Source organism: Natrix helvetica, assembly GCF_964273705.1.
Source record: "Natrix helvetica genome assembly, chromosome: 1".
NCBI classification, from domain to species: Eukaryota; Metazoa; Chordata; class Lepidosauria; order Squamata; family Natricidae; genus Natrix; species Natrix helvetica.
In genome coordinates, this window is record NC_138548.1 from 182,026,585 (window position 1) to 182,042,107 (window position 15,523).

The 15,523-nt window shown below is 44.7% G+C and overlaps 2 protein-coding genes across 2 annotated transcripts in view; one reads left to right on the forward strand and one right to left on the reverse strand.

Annotated features, from left to right (window-relative positions):
* Positions 1-13,779, reverse strand: LOC309384852 (alpha-aspartyl dipeptidase-like). The gene is made up of 8 exons (XM_081938687.1): positions 13,537-13,779; positions 12,815-12,903; positions 11,360-11,434; positions 8,865-8,944; positions 5,980-6,153; positions 5,086-5,145; positions 3,676-3,758; positions 1-269 (listed from the first exon to the last, which is right to left on the reverse strand). The coding sequence occupies exons 1-8, from the start codon at positions 13,635-13,637 to the stop codon at positions 194-196; spliced, it is 738 nt and encodes a 245-aa protein (XP_081794813.1). The 5' UTR covers positions 13,638-13,779; the 3' UTR covers positions 1-193.
* Positions 13,780-13,855: 76 nt separating this feature from the next.
* Positions 13,856-15,523, forward strand: part of CYP20A1 (cytochrome P450 family 20 subfamily A member 1) — a 37,786-nt gene continuing 36,118 nt past the window's right edge. Inside the window, exon 1 of the mRNA XM_081938685.1 lies at positions 13,856-14,074. Coding sequence (XP_081794811.1) covers positions 14,003-14,074 — 72 coding nt within the window. The 5' untranslated portion in view covers positions 13,856-14,002. The remainder of the gene's footprint in view (positions 14,075-15,523) is intronic.

Below are 15,523 nucleotides of genomic sequence, written 5' to 3' on the forward strand. Positions count from 1 at the left end.
TTCATTTATAATAACTCTTTATTAGTATTTTCCAGAACTCAATTTTTCCATTGCAAAAGACTGCCATTAAGCTGTGGTAGGATGCGATCAGTATGACAGCTTATTCCCAGGCTTTCTAATACATGGCATTTTTTCCCCCCTAGCCATTTCGGGGAGCACAATTCTGCATAGGAGAGGCCTCTTGGAAAAATAATTACACTGTCTTGAAGCAGTCGGTTAACAGGAAACTGAAATCTGTTCCATGCTCATGTTCCGTTGGGGCACTTCCTCTGCACAGAAAGACAACATTTGAATGACAAGTTTAAGAACAAAGTGTTGGAAATCAGTACTAGTTTCATAGCCATTTCTGACAATTCACCTGTTATATCCTACTGGAGAATGTTTAGTGAACACATAACCTCTATCACTTGTACACACACATTCCTATCACAAGTAACAGCAATTGGTATCATCTTAGAATTTAGTGGCCTGTGAATACTGCTGATTAAGAAAAAATCTCAACTGCTATTGAAGTCTTATGTGGTGATTTCACTTGAGAGGTTTCTGGGTCTTCCTCACATGGAAAGCAAGCAGTTAAGATTGGACAGTAAGGATAATGAAAGAAATAAATGGTTCAGTGAAAAGATGAGGGGGTAAATCCTCTTATTAACATCTACCAATGTGGGATGCCTTTAGGCAGAAATAACAATGAACAAGATACATGTTCTACATTTAGGCAAGAAAAACAAAATGCACAGGCACAGTATAGGTGGTACCTTGCTCAATAGTAGTAACTGTGAGAGGGATCTTGGAGTCCTTGTGGACAACCACTTAAATTGAACCAGCAGTGTGCAGCAGCTGCCAAAAAAGCCAACACAGTTCTAGGCTGCATCAATGGGGATAGAATCAAGATCACGTGAAGTGTTAATACCACTTTATAATGCCTTGGTAAGGCCACACTTAGAATACTGCATTCAGTTTTGGTCGCCATGATGTAAAAAAGATGTGGAGACTCTAGAACAGCAATGGCGAACCTTTTTTGGCACGCGTGCCACAAGTGGGGGGAGCGCGGGGGGGGTCGTGTGCGGGCGTGCCGCACCCATAATGCAACGCGCCCCCAGTGTGCATGCGCGCACAACGCGCCCATTTTTGCATGATTTTTTCGCCTTCCCCAGGCTCCAGAGGCTTTATAGGAGCCTGGGGAGGGCGAAAAGAGCCCCCCCCGCCCCCTCCGGAGGCTTCAGGGAACGTCCGGAGGCTTCCCTGAAGCCTTCGGAACACTTAAAACCACCCTCCGAGCAACCCGGAAGTGACTTCCGGGTTGCTCAGATGGTCGTTTTAAGTGCTCTGAAGGCTTCAGGGAAGCCTCCGGACGGTCCCTGAACAGGCACAAGACGTGCGTCTCCATCGCCCGGGCCCGGATTGCCTCCGCTGTGCGGCGCTTCAGGCTTCACATCGCTGCCGCCGCCACCGCCGCTAGGACGGGCTCGGCCGAAGGGAAGTCCGTCAGGGTTCGGCCGCGCCGCCCTCGCCTCCTCCTCCTCCTCCTCTAGCCGCGCCATCGCAAGGATTAAGGCGAAAGGGGGGGGACGGGGAAAGCGAAGGGGGCTTTGTTGTCCTCCTTCTCCTCCTTTCCCCCTCCGGCTCGAACGTGGCGCCGGGGCCCGGCAGGCAGCGAACGAGTCGGAGCCTGCCGACTGGAGGAAGAGGGTGAGAGGCGGGTCCTGTGAACGGCGGCAGCAGCGGCGACAATAGTCGCAACTCGGCTGCCTGCCGCCTTTCCCCTCCTTTGTCTCCCAGCCGGGGCGGCCCGCCGAGTTACGACTTTTGCCGCCGCTGCTGCCGTTCACAGGACCCGCCTCTCACCCTCTTCCTCCAGTCGGCAGGCTCCGACTCGTTCGCTGCCTGCCGGGCCCCGGCGCCGCGTTCGAGCCAGAGGGGGAAAGGAGGAGGAGAAGGAGGACAACAAAGCCCCCTTCGCTTTCCCCATTCCCCCCCTTTCGCCTTAATCCTTGCGATGTAGTAAGGGAAGCCTCCGGACGTTCCATGAAGCCTCCGGGGGGGCGGGGGGGCGGGGGGGCTCTTTTCGCCCTCCCCAGGCTCCTATAAAGCCTCTGGAGCCTGGGGAAGGCGAAAAAATCATGCAAAGCCCTCTTCGCTTTCCCCATCCCCCCCCTTTCGCCTTAATCCTTGCGATGGCGCGGCTAGAGGAGGGAGAAAGGAGAAGGAGGACAACAAAGCCCCCTTCGCTTTCCCTGTCCCCCCCTTTCGCCTTAATCCTTGCGATGTAGTAAGGGAAGCCTCCGGACGTTCCATGAAGCCTCCGGGGGGGGGGGGCAGGGGAGGCTCTTTTCGCCCTCCCCAGGCTCCTATAAAGCCTCTGGAGCCTGGGGAAGGCGAAAAAATCATGAAAAGCCCTCTTCGCTTTCCCCGTCCCCCCCCCCTTTCGCCTTAATCCTTGCGATGGCGCGGCTAGAGGAGGAGGAGGAGGAGGCGAGGGCGGCGCGGCCGAGGCCTGACGGACTTCCCTTCGGCCGAGCCCGTCCTAGCGGCAGTGGCAGCGGCGGCGGCAGCGATGTGAAGGCCGGGTGCAAGGACGCCGAGCCTGAGGCGCCGCGCGGCGGAGGCGATCCGGGCCCGGGCGATGGAGACGCACGTCTCGTGCCTGTTCAGGGACCGTCCCGAGGCTTCCCTGAAGCCTTCAGAGCGCTTAAAACGACCATCCGAGCAACCCGGAAGTCACTTCCGGGTTGCTCGGAGGGTGGTTTTAAGTGTTCTGAAGGCTTCAGGGAAGCCTCCGGACGTTCCCTGAAGCCTCCGGAGGGGGCGGGGGAGGCTCTTTTCGCCCTCCCCAGGCTCCTATAAAACCTCTGGAGCCTGGGGAAGGCGAAAAATAGCTTTTAAAAAGGTGAACTCAGCTGGCCAGCGCGCGCATGCGCGCTGGCTAGCTGACAGGGCAGCGCCTCGCGTGCCCTGACAAATGGCTCCGCGTGCCACTTGTGGCACGCGTGCCATAGGTTCGCCATCACGGCTCTAGAAAGAGTGCAGAGAAGAGCAACAAAGGTGACTAGCGACTGGAGACTAAAACATGAAGAACGGTTGCAGTGACTGGGTATGTCTAGTTTAATGAAAAGAAGGACTAGAGGAGACATGATAGCAGTGTTCCAATATCTCAGGGGTTGCCACAAAGAAGAGGGAGTCATACTATTCTCCAAGGCACCTGAGGGTAGAACAAGAAGCGATGGATGGAAACTAATCAAGGAGAGAAGCAACTTAGAACTGAGGAGAAATTTCCTGAGTTAGAACAATTCATCAGTGGAACAGCTTGCCTCCAGAAGTTGTGAATGCCCCAACATTGGAAGTCTTTAAGAAGATGTTGGATAGCCATTTGTCTGAAATGGTGTAGGGTTTCCTGCCTAGGCAGGGGGTTGGACTAGAAGACCTCCAAGGTCCTTTCCAACTCTGCTATTGCATATTGTATATAAGATGCAGCTTAGTCTGTCTGAAAAGGTAAAGCATTAAGAGGGCTACTCCATGGAAAGACAAGTGCCAGAGAATTTATATGAGTTCCACTAACAAGACTTGCAAATAGAGCCAGTTTCAGATTACAAATAAAAGCAAAATATGTTGGACTGCCTTTTTTCAGATCATGCTTGGTCTCTGGATTTGAAGCCAAAGTACAGAACACATTTTTACCTCACAAATAGCCGAGCTCCAGTTTTCCCTTGCAGGGTAGCTTTGTTTTCTTCCACCAGCAGCAACGATCCTTCACGTAAGCCCTTGATGGGTAAGGACCAAAAATGTGCGTTGTTTAATACAGGGGAGCAACAGGCAAACGCACCTTGAAAAGTACATGCAGGGTCAATCAAGTCTGTGACTACCATTGACTGAGTGAGTGTGGTGTGAACAAGTAGAAACGTGTGTCACATACCTGGAACATTATGACACAGATTGAATCTCTGCTCAGAATCAGTCTGCTTGTATTTTCAAAACACCAGATTAACTACGTGAACTGAAATGTTTAATTCTTCTCAGGAAGGAATGTGAAAGAACGCAGCACAGCAGTTACTTGGGATGTAGTGTATCTCTGTCTGAATCACTTGCACACTCTTGATAGGACTGTGGAATGCCTTTGTTGAAAACACGGGGAAGTCACTGGTCATCCTTGAATTAATTCACACATTCTGTTAAGCTGTAGCTTGCTTCCCCCAACACAACATTGATATTAATAAAGGGAAATATTTGTAGCTCAGGTTTGAAATAAGTGGTCCTTGTTGCTCTCATTACTTAAACTAGTTAACATCAGCAGAACTAGTACTGATTACCTAGTTTGGGTAAGGAAACCGCTACAAGAAAACAACCAAGGTCAAAGTTTACCAAAGACCTCTGACAACATATTGAGCCATAAGTCTTTATTTGCAAACCAGAATGGTGAGATTAATAAAAAATATTAAAGAAATAAATTATGGCTTTGGTGGAGTAGGTAGCTCATGGAAGGCTAACATTTAGCATGTAGTATGAAGCCATACACCTCAAGTCATATTCAAATTTCTATATTCTTAAATATTTATGTTTTGGACAAGGACTTGTTTTGGAGCGTTGTAGACAAGTTCTATTTTGGTAGCAAGAACTGTGGTGGCACAGTGATTAGAATGTAGTATTGCCGGCTAATTCTGCTGACTGCGGCAGTTTGATTCTCACCGCACAAGGTTGACTTAACTTTTAATCCTTCCAAAGTCAGTAAAATGAGGACCCAGATGGTTGGGGGCAATGTGCTGACTCTGTAAACCACTTAGAGAGGGCTGCAAAGCACTGTGAAGCGGTGTATAAGTCTAAGTGCTATTGCTATTTAAATTTGGAGAGGTAAAATTCCACAAATCTGCAGGTTAGCAGATTGAGGAAGGCTTGTGATCCTGGATTCAGAGTTGCAGCTAAAGAGACCACTGGTTCATGATTCACTTCATATTTTTGGTCAATATTTACCCAAACCCAGAATTTAGGGATCAGCAATTTTTAAGTGCATCTGGCTTTAGCATATATTATTTAGAATGATCAAATTAATCAAGATAGGAGGGAACAACCCGCCCCCCCCAAAGAATTACTCACTAATACTGGAGGTGTATCTGGTTCTTCATGGTACTGCATAATCCTTTTTTCACGAGTTTCCTAGAATAATAATGCAGCACTTTCAGGTATTAGGAAGAGATCACAAAACTCTAAAGCAAGGGTGATGTCAAAAGAACGGTATAAAAAAATAAAGCCATCCCCTATGTAAGCTTGCATGGACTCCAGTTTGGCTCTCAAAACTCCCTAATCAGTTTTGTCTCCTTGTATTACTATGATGCCATCCACAGATTCCACCTAAAGCTAGTTAGTTTTTTAAATAGATACATTATTTTACATTAAAATCTACATTATAGTTTGTATACTTAAAAGAGGGAGGGGAAACCTTTGTTTTCCTAGACTTTTTTAAGTACTCAACTTCTCCTTCCACCTAAAATATGAAGTACTCACTCATATACTCACTCCCATGTCCATGGCAAATGTCCCTCTGGATGTCCTCAGATTTCCTACAACTGGCTATACTCTGGCTAAGCCAAAATTAGCCAAAGTATGTTACAACTTTGTAACTGTACGTTACAAAGTGTGTTACAACGTATCTTACAACTGAATATGTAACATATTCAGCTACCATGGTAGTTGTAATTTGGATTGTTAATTCAGATATCAAATAGTATTTATATAGATAATTATAAATGGACTTCCCACTGTTTCTCGGTTCCATTTCCCAACAACTGCAAACCAAAGTTCTGTTGTTTAATGTATGGTTATCTGGATTCAATCATTAATGCCTCCCATCTCAATCAAAGACTTTGGTTTCACCAATAGTATTAATGCTTTCATGCCCATCAAAAGAACATGGGGATAATATAGTTCCATCATGCTTTGCTAAGCATTGCCAATAAGTGCTAGAAAGCTGTTAATAGACTGGATATTTACCCCCATATGAGTGCTATTAACATCTGGGTCCAAGTAATGTGGGTTGATATTGAAAGGAACCAATTGGAGAGCTGTCAAAGAAGGTGGATACACAATGGGCATATCATTAGTTGTGTTGATGCTGATGGTTGCTACGTTGGTTCCAGCACTGGATCCAATGTATGGGATACCATCCTGTAAAAACACATGGAATACAATAATAGAACAACATTTAGTGCTTATAAAAATTGACTAGAACTCAAAAATCTGAAAATGACTTGAATATTCTACCTCTCTCTTAAATTGAGCATGTAGTGTGAATCATTACAGGTACAGAAGACTATCCCAAAACAGTGATCTCCAGATGTGTGGCATTGCAACACATTAGTACTACCCAGCAGCCTACTAGAAATACTGAAATATTGAGTAGATATTAAGAGAGTAGGTAAGAAGACAGTAGATAAGACAGGAATACTTTCTGTCAAAGTTCCAACTGATGAACCCAACCAAAGCAGGCACGGTCAAGACAATCCAATCTCTGAATGCAAAACTTTATTGAGTACATCATTTCAGCACTGATGAGAGCAAAACTAGATCTAGCTAATTCCCTCACAAACCCACATAATTAAAGTATAGGATTCTCTTTCCCTCTATTAGTGCAGGTCACATTGTCCAATTGAATGCCATTGTATTGTTATGAGAAAAAGTCATTGGCAAACACCTGTCAAAGTGTCCTTGGCTCTCATGCCTTGTCTTCTTGATATCTGGGGTGTACATTCCATCTCACCCTTCCATGCCCCTTGGTTTGTTGGCAAGCTGCGAAACGATAATGGTTGCAACAGGAAAAGTGCACTTCGAACTTGACACTCTCATGTAGATATAGAATACAGTTTTTCCCATTTTAAAATACTGGCATGGAAATTAAAGTCTAGGTTTTTTTTAATCTGAAAAGCTAATCATAGGAAGTGCACTCTGCCTGCAAATTTCTCTTTTTACCATATTGAAAACTTAAACAACTGTTGTTTTAAGTTAACCAGTTGTTAATTTTCTGAGCAGTTTGGTGAACTGGTTGTTGGAAGAAATCATTAGGGCAGAGAACCGGTTGTTAAATTATTTGAATCCCACCACTGCCTAAACCTCAAAAAGACTGTTCCTACAGTGGCAAGCAAAGTTTCGGCTTCAGTAGCTGAAGTCTTGTTCTATTGAATCTAGAGCTTGAGGGACAGCACTTATACAAGAGAGAAAACCATGCAGAAATAAACATATTCTATGAATTGTACTAACATTCCCTTCTCCTAAAATATGCTCTGTTTTGAAAGATGAAACAAAGTTGTCACATAGGATACAGTATTATTATAATGGTGGAAAGCCAATGTGATAGGCCAGCTTTCATTTGTTGCTTCTTTGCCTAATCCCTTTTGGCCGAGTTATGGCTCATATGGGCTGCAACAGTCCAAGTGACCCCTTGTACCTTAGCAAAGAGTTAGTCTTCTGTATCTCTCTGTAGACATCTAGTCTTTGCAGCCAAGATCTGGTGAACATATTTGGATGACAAACAGTTGCCACGGGAATTGTCTGAGGGACAATGGAAAAGTACTAAGAATGGAAAGAGACCCCAGGGGTATCAGTAAAAAGCACCAGATTTCTTCTTCAGATTATGGAGAAGATAGATGCATATTTACTGTTTAATAAACCACAATGCAATTAAAGCCACAATTTGCTTTTCAGTGCAAACGGCAGGGGAGAAGATTTCAATAAAAAGTTGTAGACCTTTTTATTATGATCCAGTAGAACTGACTCAAAACATGGCTCTCAAAGTTACTCCTCAAATTGTTAAAATTTCACAGGAATGCCAAAAGCTTTTGAGATTTCTGTGTTTCTTTGTGGTGGGAGCTTTTTATGAAAGGGAAGTTTCTTGTATATGATCTTGGCTCTTTATTTTATTATAATTTTAAGAGTTGGTCTGCCTTTAAATGTCTGGCAGATGCCCTAATGCTGATGCTGACTGTGCTGTGCTATACATACATTCAATCTAATGCAGGGGTGTCAAACTCGCATCATCATGTTGTCATCACGTGACATATTGTGACTTTTTCCCTTTGCTAAACCGGGAGGTGGGAATGGCCAGTGTGTGATGCATCTGACCTGCAGGCCGCGAGTTTGACACCCCTGATCTAATGCATGCTGTTATTACAAGGTTTAATTCTGGGGCAAAGAGCAGGATTCCATTCTCCTACTTCATCTTTGTTTTAAAAGTGCTCTACCAAGAACTCATTAGCATTTTGCAGAGCCTTTCCTCTGTAGAGCTATCAAAAGACATTCCATGTAGTGAGTGTTTGAAGTTAGGGACTGGCTCTCAAGACAGAAATTGTATAAAAACTACAGAAATGATGCCCTGCTTTTACCATATGAATCAGGATTCTGCAAGTCCTCTGGGGCTATAACGATTACAACACATCAGGGGCTATGATTGTTTCATACTGCCCTTTCCACATGAGGCGTCACAAGATTAGAGCAGAAGCTCTTTATTCCATGCTTCTGAGACTCTGAAGGACAGCAACAGCATAGATTGATCCTTCCCTATTCAGTTCCATGCCCTCATTCCAATGTAATACCCAGTGTCATTCAGGGTACATGACCTCCAGGTAAGCACTAAGAGAGCAGAGTCTCATCAGCATACAGCTTGGATAAGCCATCTTGAACATTCCCTGGCAAATTGAGGAATACATGGAATAATCACCTCTGGATGCTTAACTCAGAAAAAAACATAATATTTACAAAGTATAAGAGACTCAGAATAGACTCCTTAAGAGAGCTTAACACAGCATCTTTTTTAATATAGCTACAATTTCTGAACAAGTACCAAAAGTTTGTTTCAAAATTACTTAACTACTGACTTATACTACCTCAAGAACTCGTTTTCTGATTGGCCGTATCAAATCATTGTCGTAAAGAGCTTTCAAAAGACGAAAAGTATTGCCACCACCTACAGAAAGAGAAAGTACTATTTGATCAAGTTTATTCCTTTTGTTATTTGGGTCCCAATATACAATACATTCTATACATGTTCTTCTATCCAGAAGTAAATCCCACTAAGTTAAGTCATACATGGCATTTTGGTCACTGCAAGAAGGGAGTCAGCCTATTCTCCAAAGCACCTGAGGGCAGGACAAAAAGTAACAGATGGAAGCTTATCAAAGAAAGATTCAAATTAGACTTGCGGAGAAATTTCTTGTCAGTGAAAATAATTAATTAACAATTAATCAGTGGAATTGCTTGCCTCCAGAAGATGTGATGCTCCATCTCCAGAGATTTTTATTTGGGCATGAAATCTGACTCCACCTCCTGTAGAGCCCACTGAATTAGAGGTTTCTTCTCACAAAGGCCATCTGAGAATCTGATCCTGAAGAAAGTGGAGCTATTTTGTGGTAGGCAATTGGGAGGTTATACTGGTTGCATCAGAAATATAAGTACTGTATTTTTTGGAGTATAAGACGCACTTTTTTACCTCCAAAAAGAGAGTGAAAATCTGGGTGCGTTAAGGGGAGAGTCCAGCAGAGCCCAAGCACTTCTTCGCCACTGGCAGGGATGCCGGGCACCCCATCCCCATCCCTACCTGCCACCCCCAAATTGTGCCCCACCATGAATGGGGTGCCCGGCATCCCTGCCAGTGGCAAAGAAGTGCCCCGGGTGCTGCTGGACTCTCCCCTCCCCTCGCTCGTTGGGGCGGGGGTGGTGAAACTTTGCTCGGCGTGCTGCCTCTCCTCTCCTGTCAGCTGTTATCCGGGAGAGGAGGCATGAAAACATGGTTGCTGGCAGCAACACTTAAGGGGGTAGGTTCTAAGAAGCAGCTGTCAGGGCACCCCATTCCCTGCCCCCCCCCAAATTGTACCCCACCGTGAAATGCACATCTTAATAGAGTCACGATGTGGGTTTCCTTTGCTGCCTGAGCACTCCGGGTGGCCAGCAGCCAAGCCGGCAATTGGCTGGCTGCCTCTAATCTGCCTGCCCTGTATCCGCGCCCGGCTCCTGCGCCTTCGCACGACTGTGCTGCCCTCTCGCTTTTCTCCCTGCCTCCCCCAGCCGACGGTGCTGGCCAGGAGAAAACAGGCGGCGAGTCTGTAGAGGAGGAAGATGCGTGGCTCTGCGATGCGCACCAGGGAACTGGGAAGGAAAGCATTTTCAGGTGGCAGCGCGTGCTGGAACTGCCTGCCACCTGAAACACAATGCACTTGTTTGGCCTCTGCACGTGCCCTTTTTGGAATTGGGGAGGGGACTCTACAGCCCAAAAACGTTTTCATTGAAAAGGCTTTCATCGCAGTCCCCCAGGCAGCTTCGGGAATCAGGCTCCAACTGAGGCAGCAAAGATGTTAGCCAGATGAATACTGATGGATGCTGCTGGGAAAGAGGCAGAAAGGTTTTTTTTCCTGATTTCCTCCCCCAAAATTAAGGTGTGTCTTATACTCCGGTGCGTCTTATACTCTGAAAAATATGGTAGTCCTCAATTTATTACTGTTCAAAGTTGCATCAGCCTTAGAAAAACTGACTAACAATCTGTTCTTGAAGTTATGACCATTGCACTACCTGTAATTATGTTATTCTGATTTGGGTGCTTGGTAACCAGCTCACATTTACAATGGTCTTGTGGTCACATGACTGCGATATGTAAACTTCCCAGCTAGTTTTCAACAGGCAGTTAGTTGGGGGAGCCAGATTCTCTTAAGAAACATGTGATTCACTTAATGACCATGTGAGTTATTTAAATACTATAGTGATTTGCTTAATGGTTGTAAAGTTGGATCCAGTCATCCGATCACTCAATCACCACATCACTTTGCGATCAAAATTCGGGTCCCAATTGTCAAGGACTACCCGTACTTCAAATCTTAACTGAAGGATCTGTAATGTTATTCCTGATCATTTCTGGAATAGAATCCAAACGTTTTTGCTACATAGTGAGTTCAGAATGTGAATGTTACCAGGGTGAAAGAAGCATCATACATGAATTGACTCCGCCCACCTCTAGCATGTGATCACTGATACATGTTCAGAATCAGGTGGTCTACAACGAAAATAAGTTCCATTTTCCTGATGTAGATTCATCTATGCTAAAAGGACCAGAGTTTGGTTGAGTGTAATATACTTGCCCAAATGTAAGGCTATAACCTAAACACAACTTTTAATTGTTATAGCACTAAAGCACTGTCTTGCAGATACACATGAATTAAAAACCAGTGTTAAGGACTCCTGAAGCATTCTGAAAAGTCTATGCTTCTGCTATAACAAAAAGCAGAAATAGTTATGTCTCTTTACTATCTTACTACCTTTGCCTTTTTGTACCTTAACATAGGCTTATCAAGAAGACAATTTGGGCAAATTATTTCAAGAGGTTAATATTTACCAATGAATATTGCCTCAGCTTTTTTTACAGCTTCTCTTGGATCGCTTGATTCATGGATACTGTCTAGTCCATAGCCTAAGAAGAAGACAAGAAGCTACATATAAATCAGTAGGAGACAATGTGCACTGTAACAGAATTTGAAAGCAAGACGTTCTTAGCTCAGGGACACTATAATGAATTCATGATCAAAAGATTTATCAGGTAATAGTGGTCTTTGGAGCAAGTTTCATACCTGTACAGAAAACAGGAAGCTGAAGAAAGCATGCTAAATAGCCTGGAATATTGTTGCTGTGACCATCTAGAATACGGGTGTTAAACTCAACCACATCATGTGATCTATTGTGATGTATCACGGCATTTTTTTACTTCACGGATGCCGGGATGGGTCTGGCCTGCACACTGCCAGTTGGACACCTCTGATCTAGAGCTTCCTTGCTAATCCCCTTAGCCTCCATCATCAACTAATATTAAAGATGCTACGCTGGCTAAGTTACAGTGGATATAAAAATTCTACACATTTCTGTTTAAATACAAGCTTTTTGAGATATAAAAAGAATCAGATCAAGATAAATAACTTCAGGGTTTTTGTTCCACCATTCATATAACATGTCAGATGTACAATTCAATTAAGTGATTTATTTTGGTTTGTTTTTTACATCTCAAAAACCTGGCATTTTAACAGGAATGTGTAAGACTTTTTATATCCATTATATATTGAAAACAGTGCAAGAGTTAAAAAAACAAAAAAAGGCCTCGTCAAGGACGTGTTTGTGACAAGGAAACCCCTGTTTGGAATAGCAAGAGAGCCTGATTTCAGGGAAGAGAATACCCTAAGTGTTTTCAGGAGCAGCTGACTGTTTCTCTGCAGCTCCTCCACATGTGTTTTTCATTCAGCCTGTATCAGTTAAGTAAAACATAGACAAGTAGATAAAGTTTGCACTTTGGTACTATAGCCTTATCTACTGAGAAGAATGTAGTTCTTTAGCATTTAGCACCTAAGCATTTTTGTTTTAACTTCTGTCTGGGTTTACAAACTGTATAGAATTATTAGGCATTTTGCAAGCCATACTATATGGCTTAAGGGCTACATAAACTCTATACTTCTGTAGAAAAATGTAGCAAAACATTTTCCCCCAAATGCCACAGAAGTTTTGATTGTTGCAAAAAAAATGGTGTTGATGTAGGATAACCTTTTTGAGTGTCTTCACTTGTGCTCAACAATCATTCAGAAATTCTATGTAGTTTCTTCAGATCAGTCCCTGCAACCCTGTCAGCACCATACAGTCTACAGAGAATACCCCCGTCAGCTCCCCTCCATCTTTGCCAACAGAAAGGAAGATGAGCAGCTTCTTTCCCTGCAAATCATTCTCCTTCCCACTTTCCTGGTGCATTTAGATGTATGGTAAGAATCAACCCAAGCTACTTCCATGTGAATCAAGGGCAGGTCTGACTTACCTAAACTTTCCAGCTTCTCCCTTGCCAGTGTAGCATATGCAGTTTGGTCATGAAGAGCATAGGGGACAAACAGAATTTTCCTCACCTGCCTAGGAGAAACAATTTTATGACAAACAAGGAAAAGTTTGGGATTGGGCAATATCTCATCTTACCCTAAAAAGTAAAACAATATGAAAGTACCTCTCCTCATCATTCTGACGTTTACTTAGTATTTTAAAGCAAGAATCCAGCAAAGCGGCCAGTTTGGTCACTGATGGAATGCCTATTAAGGCAAGCTGAACACAGAATTTTTAAAAATAAATAGACCCTGAAAAAGCCATCGATTTATCTATTTCCCGTAAGAAACGTTCTTTTTCCCTAATCGGTTCTCAAGAAACCCTCTTTGATGTGACCAAGCTGTTTGTTATTTATAATTTACATGCCAATCCTATATAAATAGTATTATTCAATGTTAAATAGTTTTCTCATTACAGGGCTTCTCCTCTATTGGCTTCATTTTTGTTAACAACAATAACAGGAGGTAACTTGATTCCTGTTCGGGGTAGCATAGAAATAGTTTTACAAATCTTCTTTCACTTTGAAAAGGAGGCAGTACGCACAACCAGCAATTTAAAGGAGAAGTCGAGGAACAGTTTGGGGGAGGCAAAGCAGCGACCCTAGGATGGTCAACCTGGAGATGCAGCGCCTCTTCTCACCGGGCGCTGCCTCTCATGTAAACTTACGACCCCAGGAAGGTCTTGATCTGTTCCTGGCAGTGGTCTAGATAGCCCCCTCCGTAGCGGGTGGAGTTGGAAATCAGCAACAGCCGCCGGCGATTTCCCATCTTGTTAAAAAAGCGCGACGGTGCCTCTTCCAGGAAGCCGTGGAAAAGCCACCTGGCGCTGGAAGAAAAGAGGCGAGCAGGAGGCTCCGTTTGGAGAGGTGTGTCTGCCTGGCAATCGGCGGAGGGGGGAGAGGCCGCCTAGGAGAAGAGCGGAGTGCGGATTTGAGCCAGGCGCGGAACTGGGCCCGCAGCCAGGCGAGCGGATTCGATTGCTTTCGCCTCCCTCCTCGGATCTCCGCCTCTTTCTTGCCCCTCCGTGCTGCGTTGGAGCTGCGGAGACCGGCGTGGACGTGGACGGGATTTCTTTCGGAAGGAAGGAAGGAGGGAGGGAGGGAAGGCGGCCGGCCGGCCGGGAGCGATCCATCATGCTGGACTTTGCCATTTTCGCCGTCACCTTCCTGTTCATCCTGGTGGGAGCGGTGCTTTATCTGTGCCCGGTAAATAAGCGGGGTGTGTGAGCCCGGGGTGGGGGTGGGGAATGTCTGTAAAGCAAACCAAAGGGAACTTTCGCCGCCACGCACTCGTTGCAATGCAATCCTAGGCAACTTTACTCGGAAGGAAGAACTCGGGGCTTAATCGCAGACAAGCGAGCCAGGACATTCTCTTTCCAACATCCACTTCGCGTCTGGGACTGCCTGGAAGTAGCAGTTCCGTTGAGTTTCTTGTGACGAAGAACTCTGAAATGTAGGGTTTCCTGCCTAAGCAGGGGGTTGGACTAGAAGACCTCCAATGTCCCTTCCAACTCTGTTATTTTGTTCTATTCATGGTTTTGCCCCAGCGGTTTAATAAAGCTCTTCCTTCGTTCCTTGTAGTTTTACTGTGACGACCGAAGAGGGGATAGAAACCATTTTCTGATTCCCCCCCCCCCCACCTCGCTCTCTGGGTTTTCCAGAGACCATCCATCTTGCTTCCAGTGAGACCTTCCCCGCGAAAAGGTGTCCCATTCTGTCCGCCTCTCTTCCCCGGGTATTTCATATATTTCTGAAAGCACTGGAAGAGGATTCCCAAAGTTCTCCCAACAACACCCATCTTGCTCTCTTCTACTCGTGAAAATCCGAGAAAACTGCAAGGGATGCAGGCAAACAAAATGGAAACTTAATCAGATAAAGAGGAGAAGCCCTTGGTCAGTTGTTTTAGTCAGCCAGTCCCTTTACTGCCCACCCCAACTATGGAGGGAAAAGCAAATCGGAGAAAAGGAGTTCAGTCTGTGTTCAATGTGGACAGCAAGTGGCAGCATTTAGCCAACTCTGAAGAAACGTGGACAGGATAGGGCAATATTTGGGTGGGAGACCACTAGGAATAGTGAAGATAAAACTGGGAAGCAAAGGTGGCATTCTGGAAGAAAGTAACAATTAACTACTTCCATATTGTTGCCAAAATATTTCCATTAAATCAAGTCAAGCTCAATTCCTCCCAAGGAGTGTTTATGTTTCATTTATGAGAACACTAATCCAAAGAGCAGAATTGGTGTAGGTGGGTCACCCAACACTAGGGTTCAGTTATTTTCTTTTTCTTCAGTTTTCTTTCTCTTCAATTATTCTAATATTCAAATGTATCCACACTTTAAATTTAGGATGAGAGCCAGGATCCTGATAATCTCAAATTGTGATCATTGCCCACTCAGAGGCATCCCTTAAAAGGGATGTGAAGCCCCCCCTTTTTTTGCTTTAGAGGGTGGCCAGCTCAGCTGTTCAGTGGCCAGTGTTAGTAGCCAAGATGGCTAACATGGGCCTGTGATCTGCCCCAAGAAAGGAAGGAAGAAAGCTTCCCTGTGGTGGGAGGACTTTGAGTCAAAAAGAGAAGTAGGGAAGAAAATAGTTGGCATGCCCAGAGGTGGGAAGTCCATTCCCTAGCAAGGATGGGAAATGTTTTTCTCTGAAACATTG

What these genes read in the sequence shown, in the direction of transcription:
- LOC309384852 (XM_081938687.1), bottom strand. Translation starts at nt 13,637, where the DNA reads ATGGGAAATCGCCGGCGGCTGTTGCTGATTTCCAACTCCACCCGCTAC. An exon ending in GGAGAAGCTGGAAAGTTTAG is followed by an intron (nt 11,435 to 12,814) that starts GTAAGTCAGACC and finishes TCTTCTTCTTAG; the next exon opens with GCTATGGACTAGACAGTATC. An exon ending in AGCTGAGGCAATATTCATTG is followed by an intron (nt 8,945 to 11,359) that starts GTAAATATTAAC and finishes CTCTTTCTGTAG; the next exon opens with GTGGTGGCAATACTTTTCGT.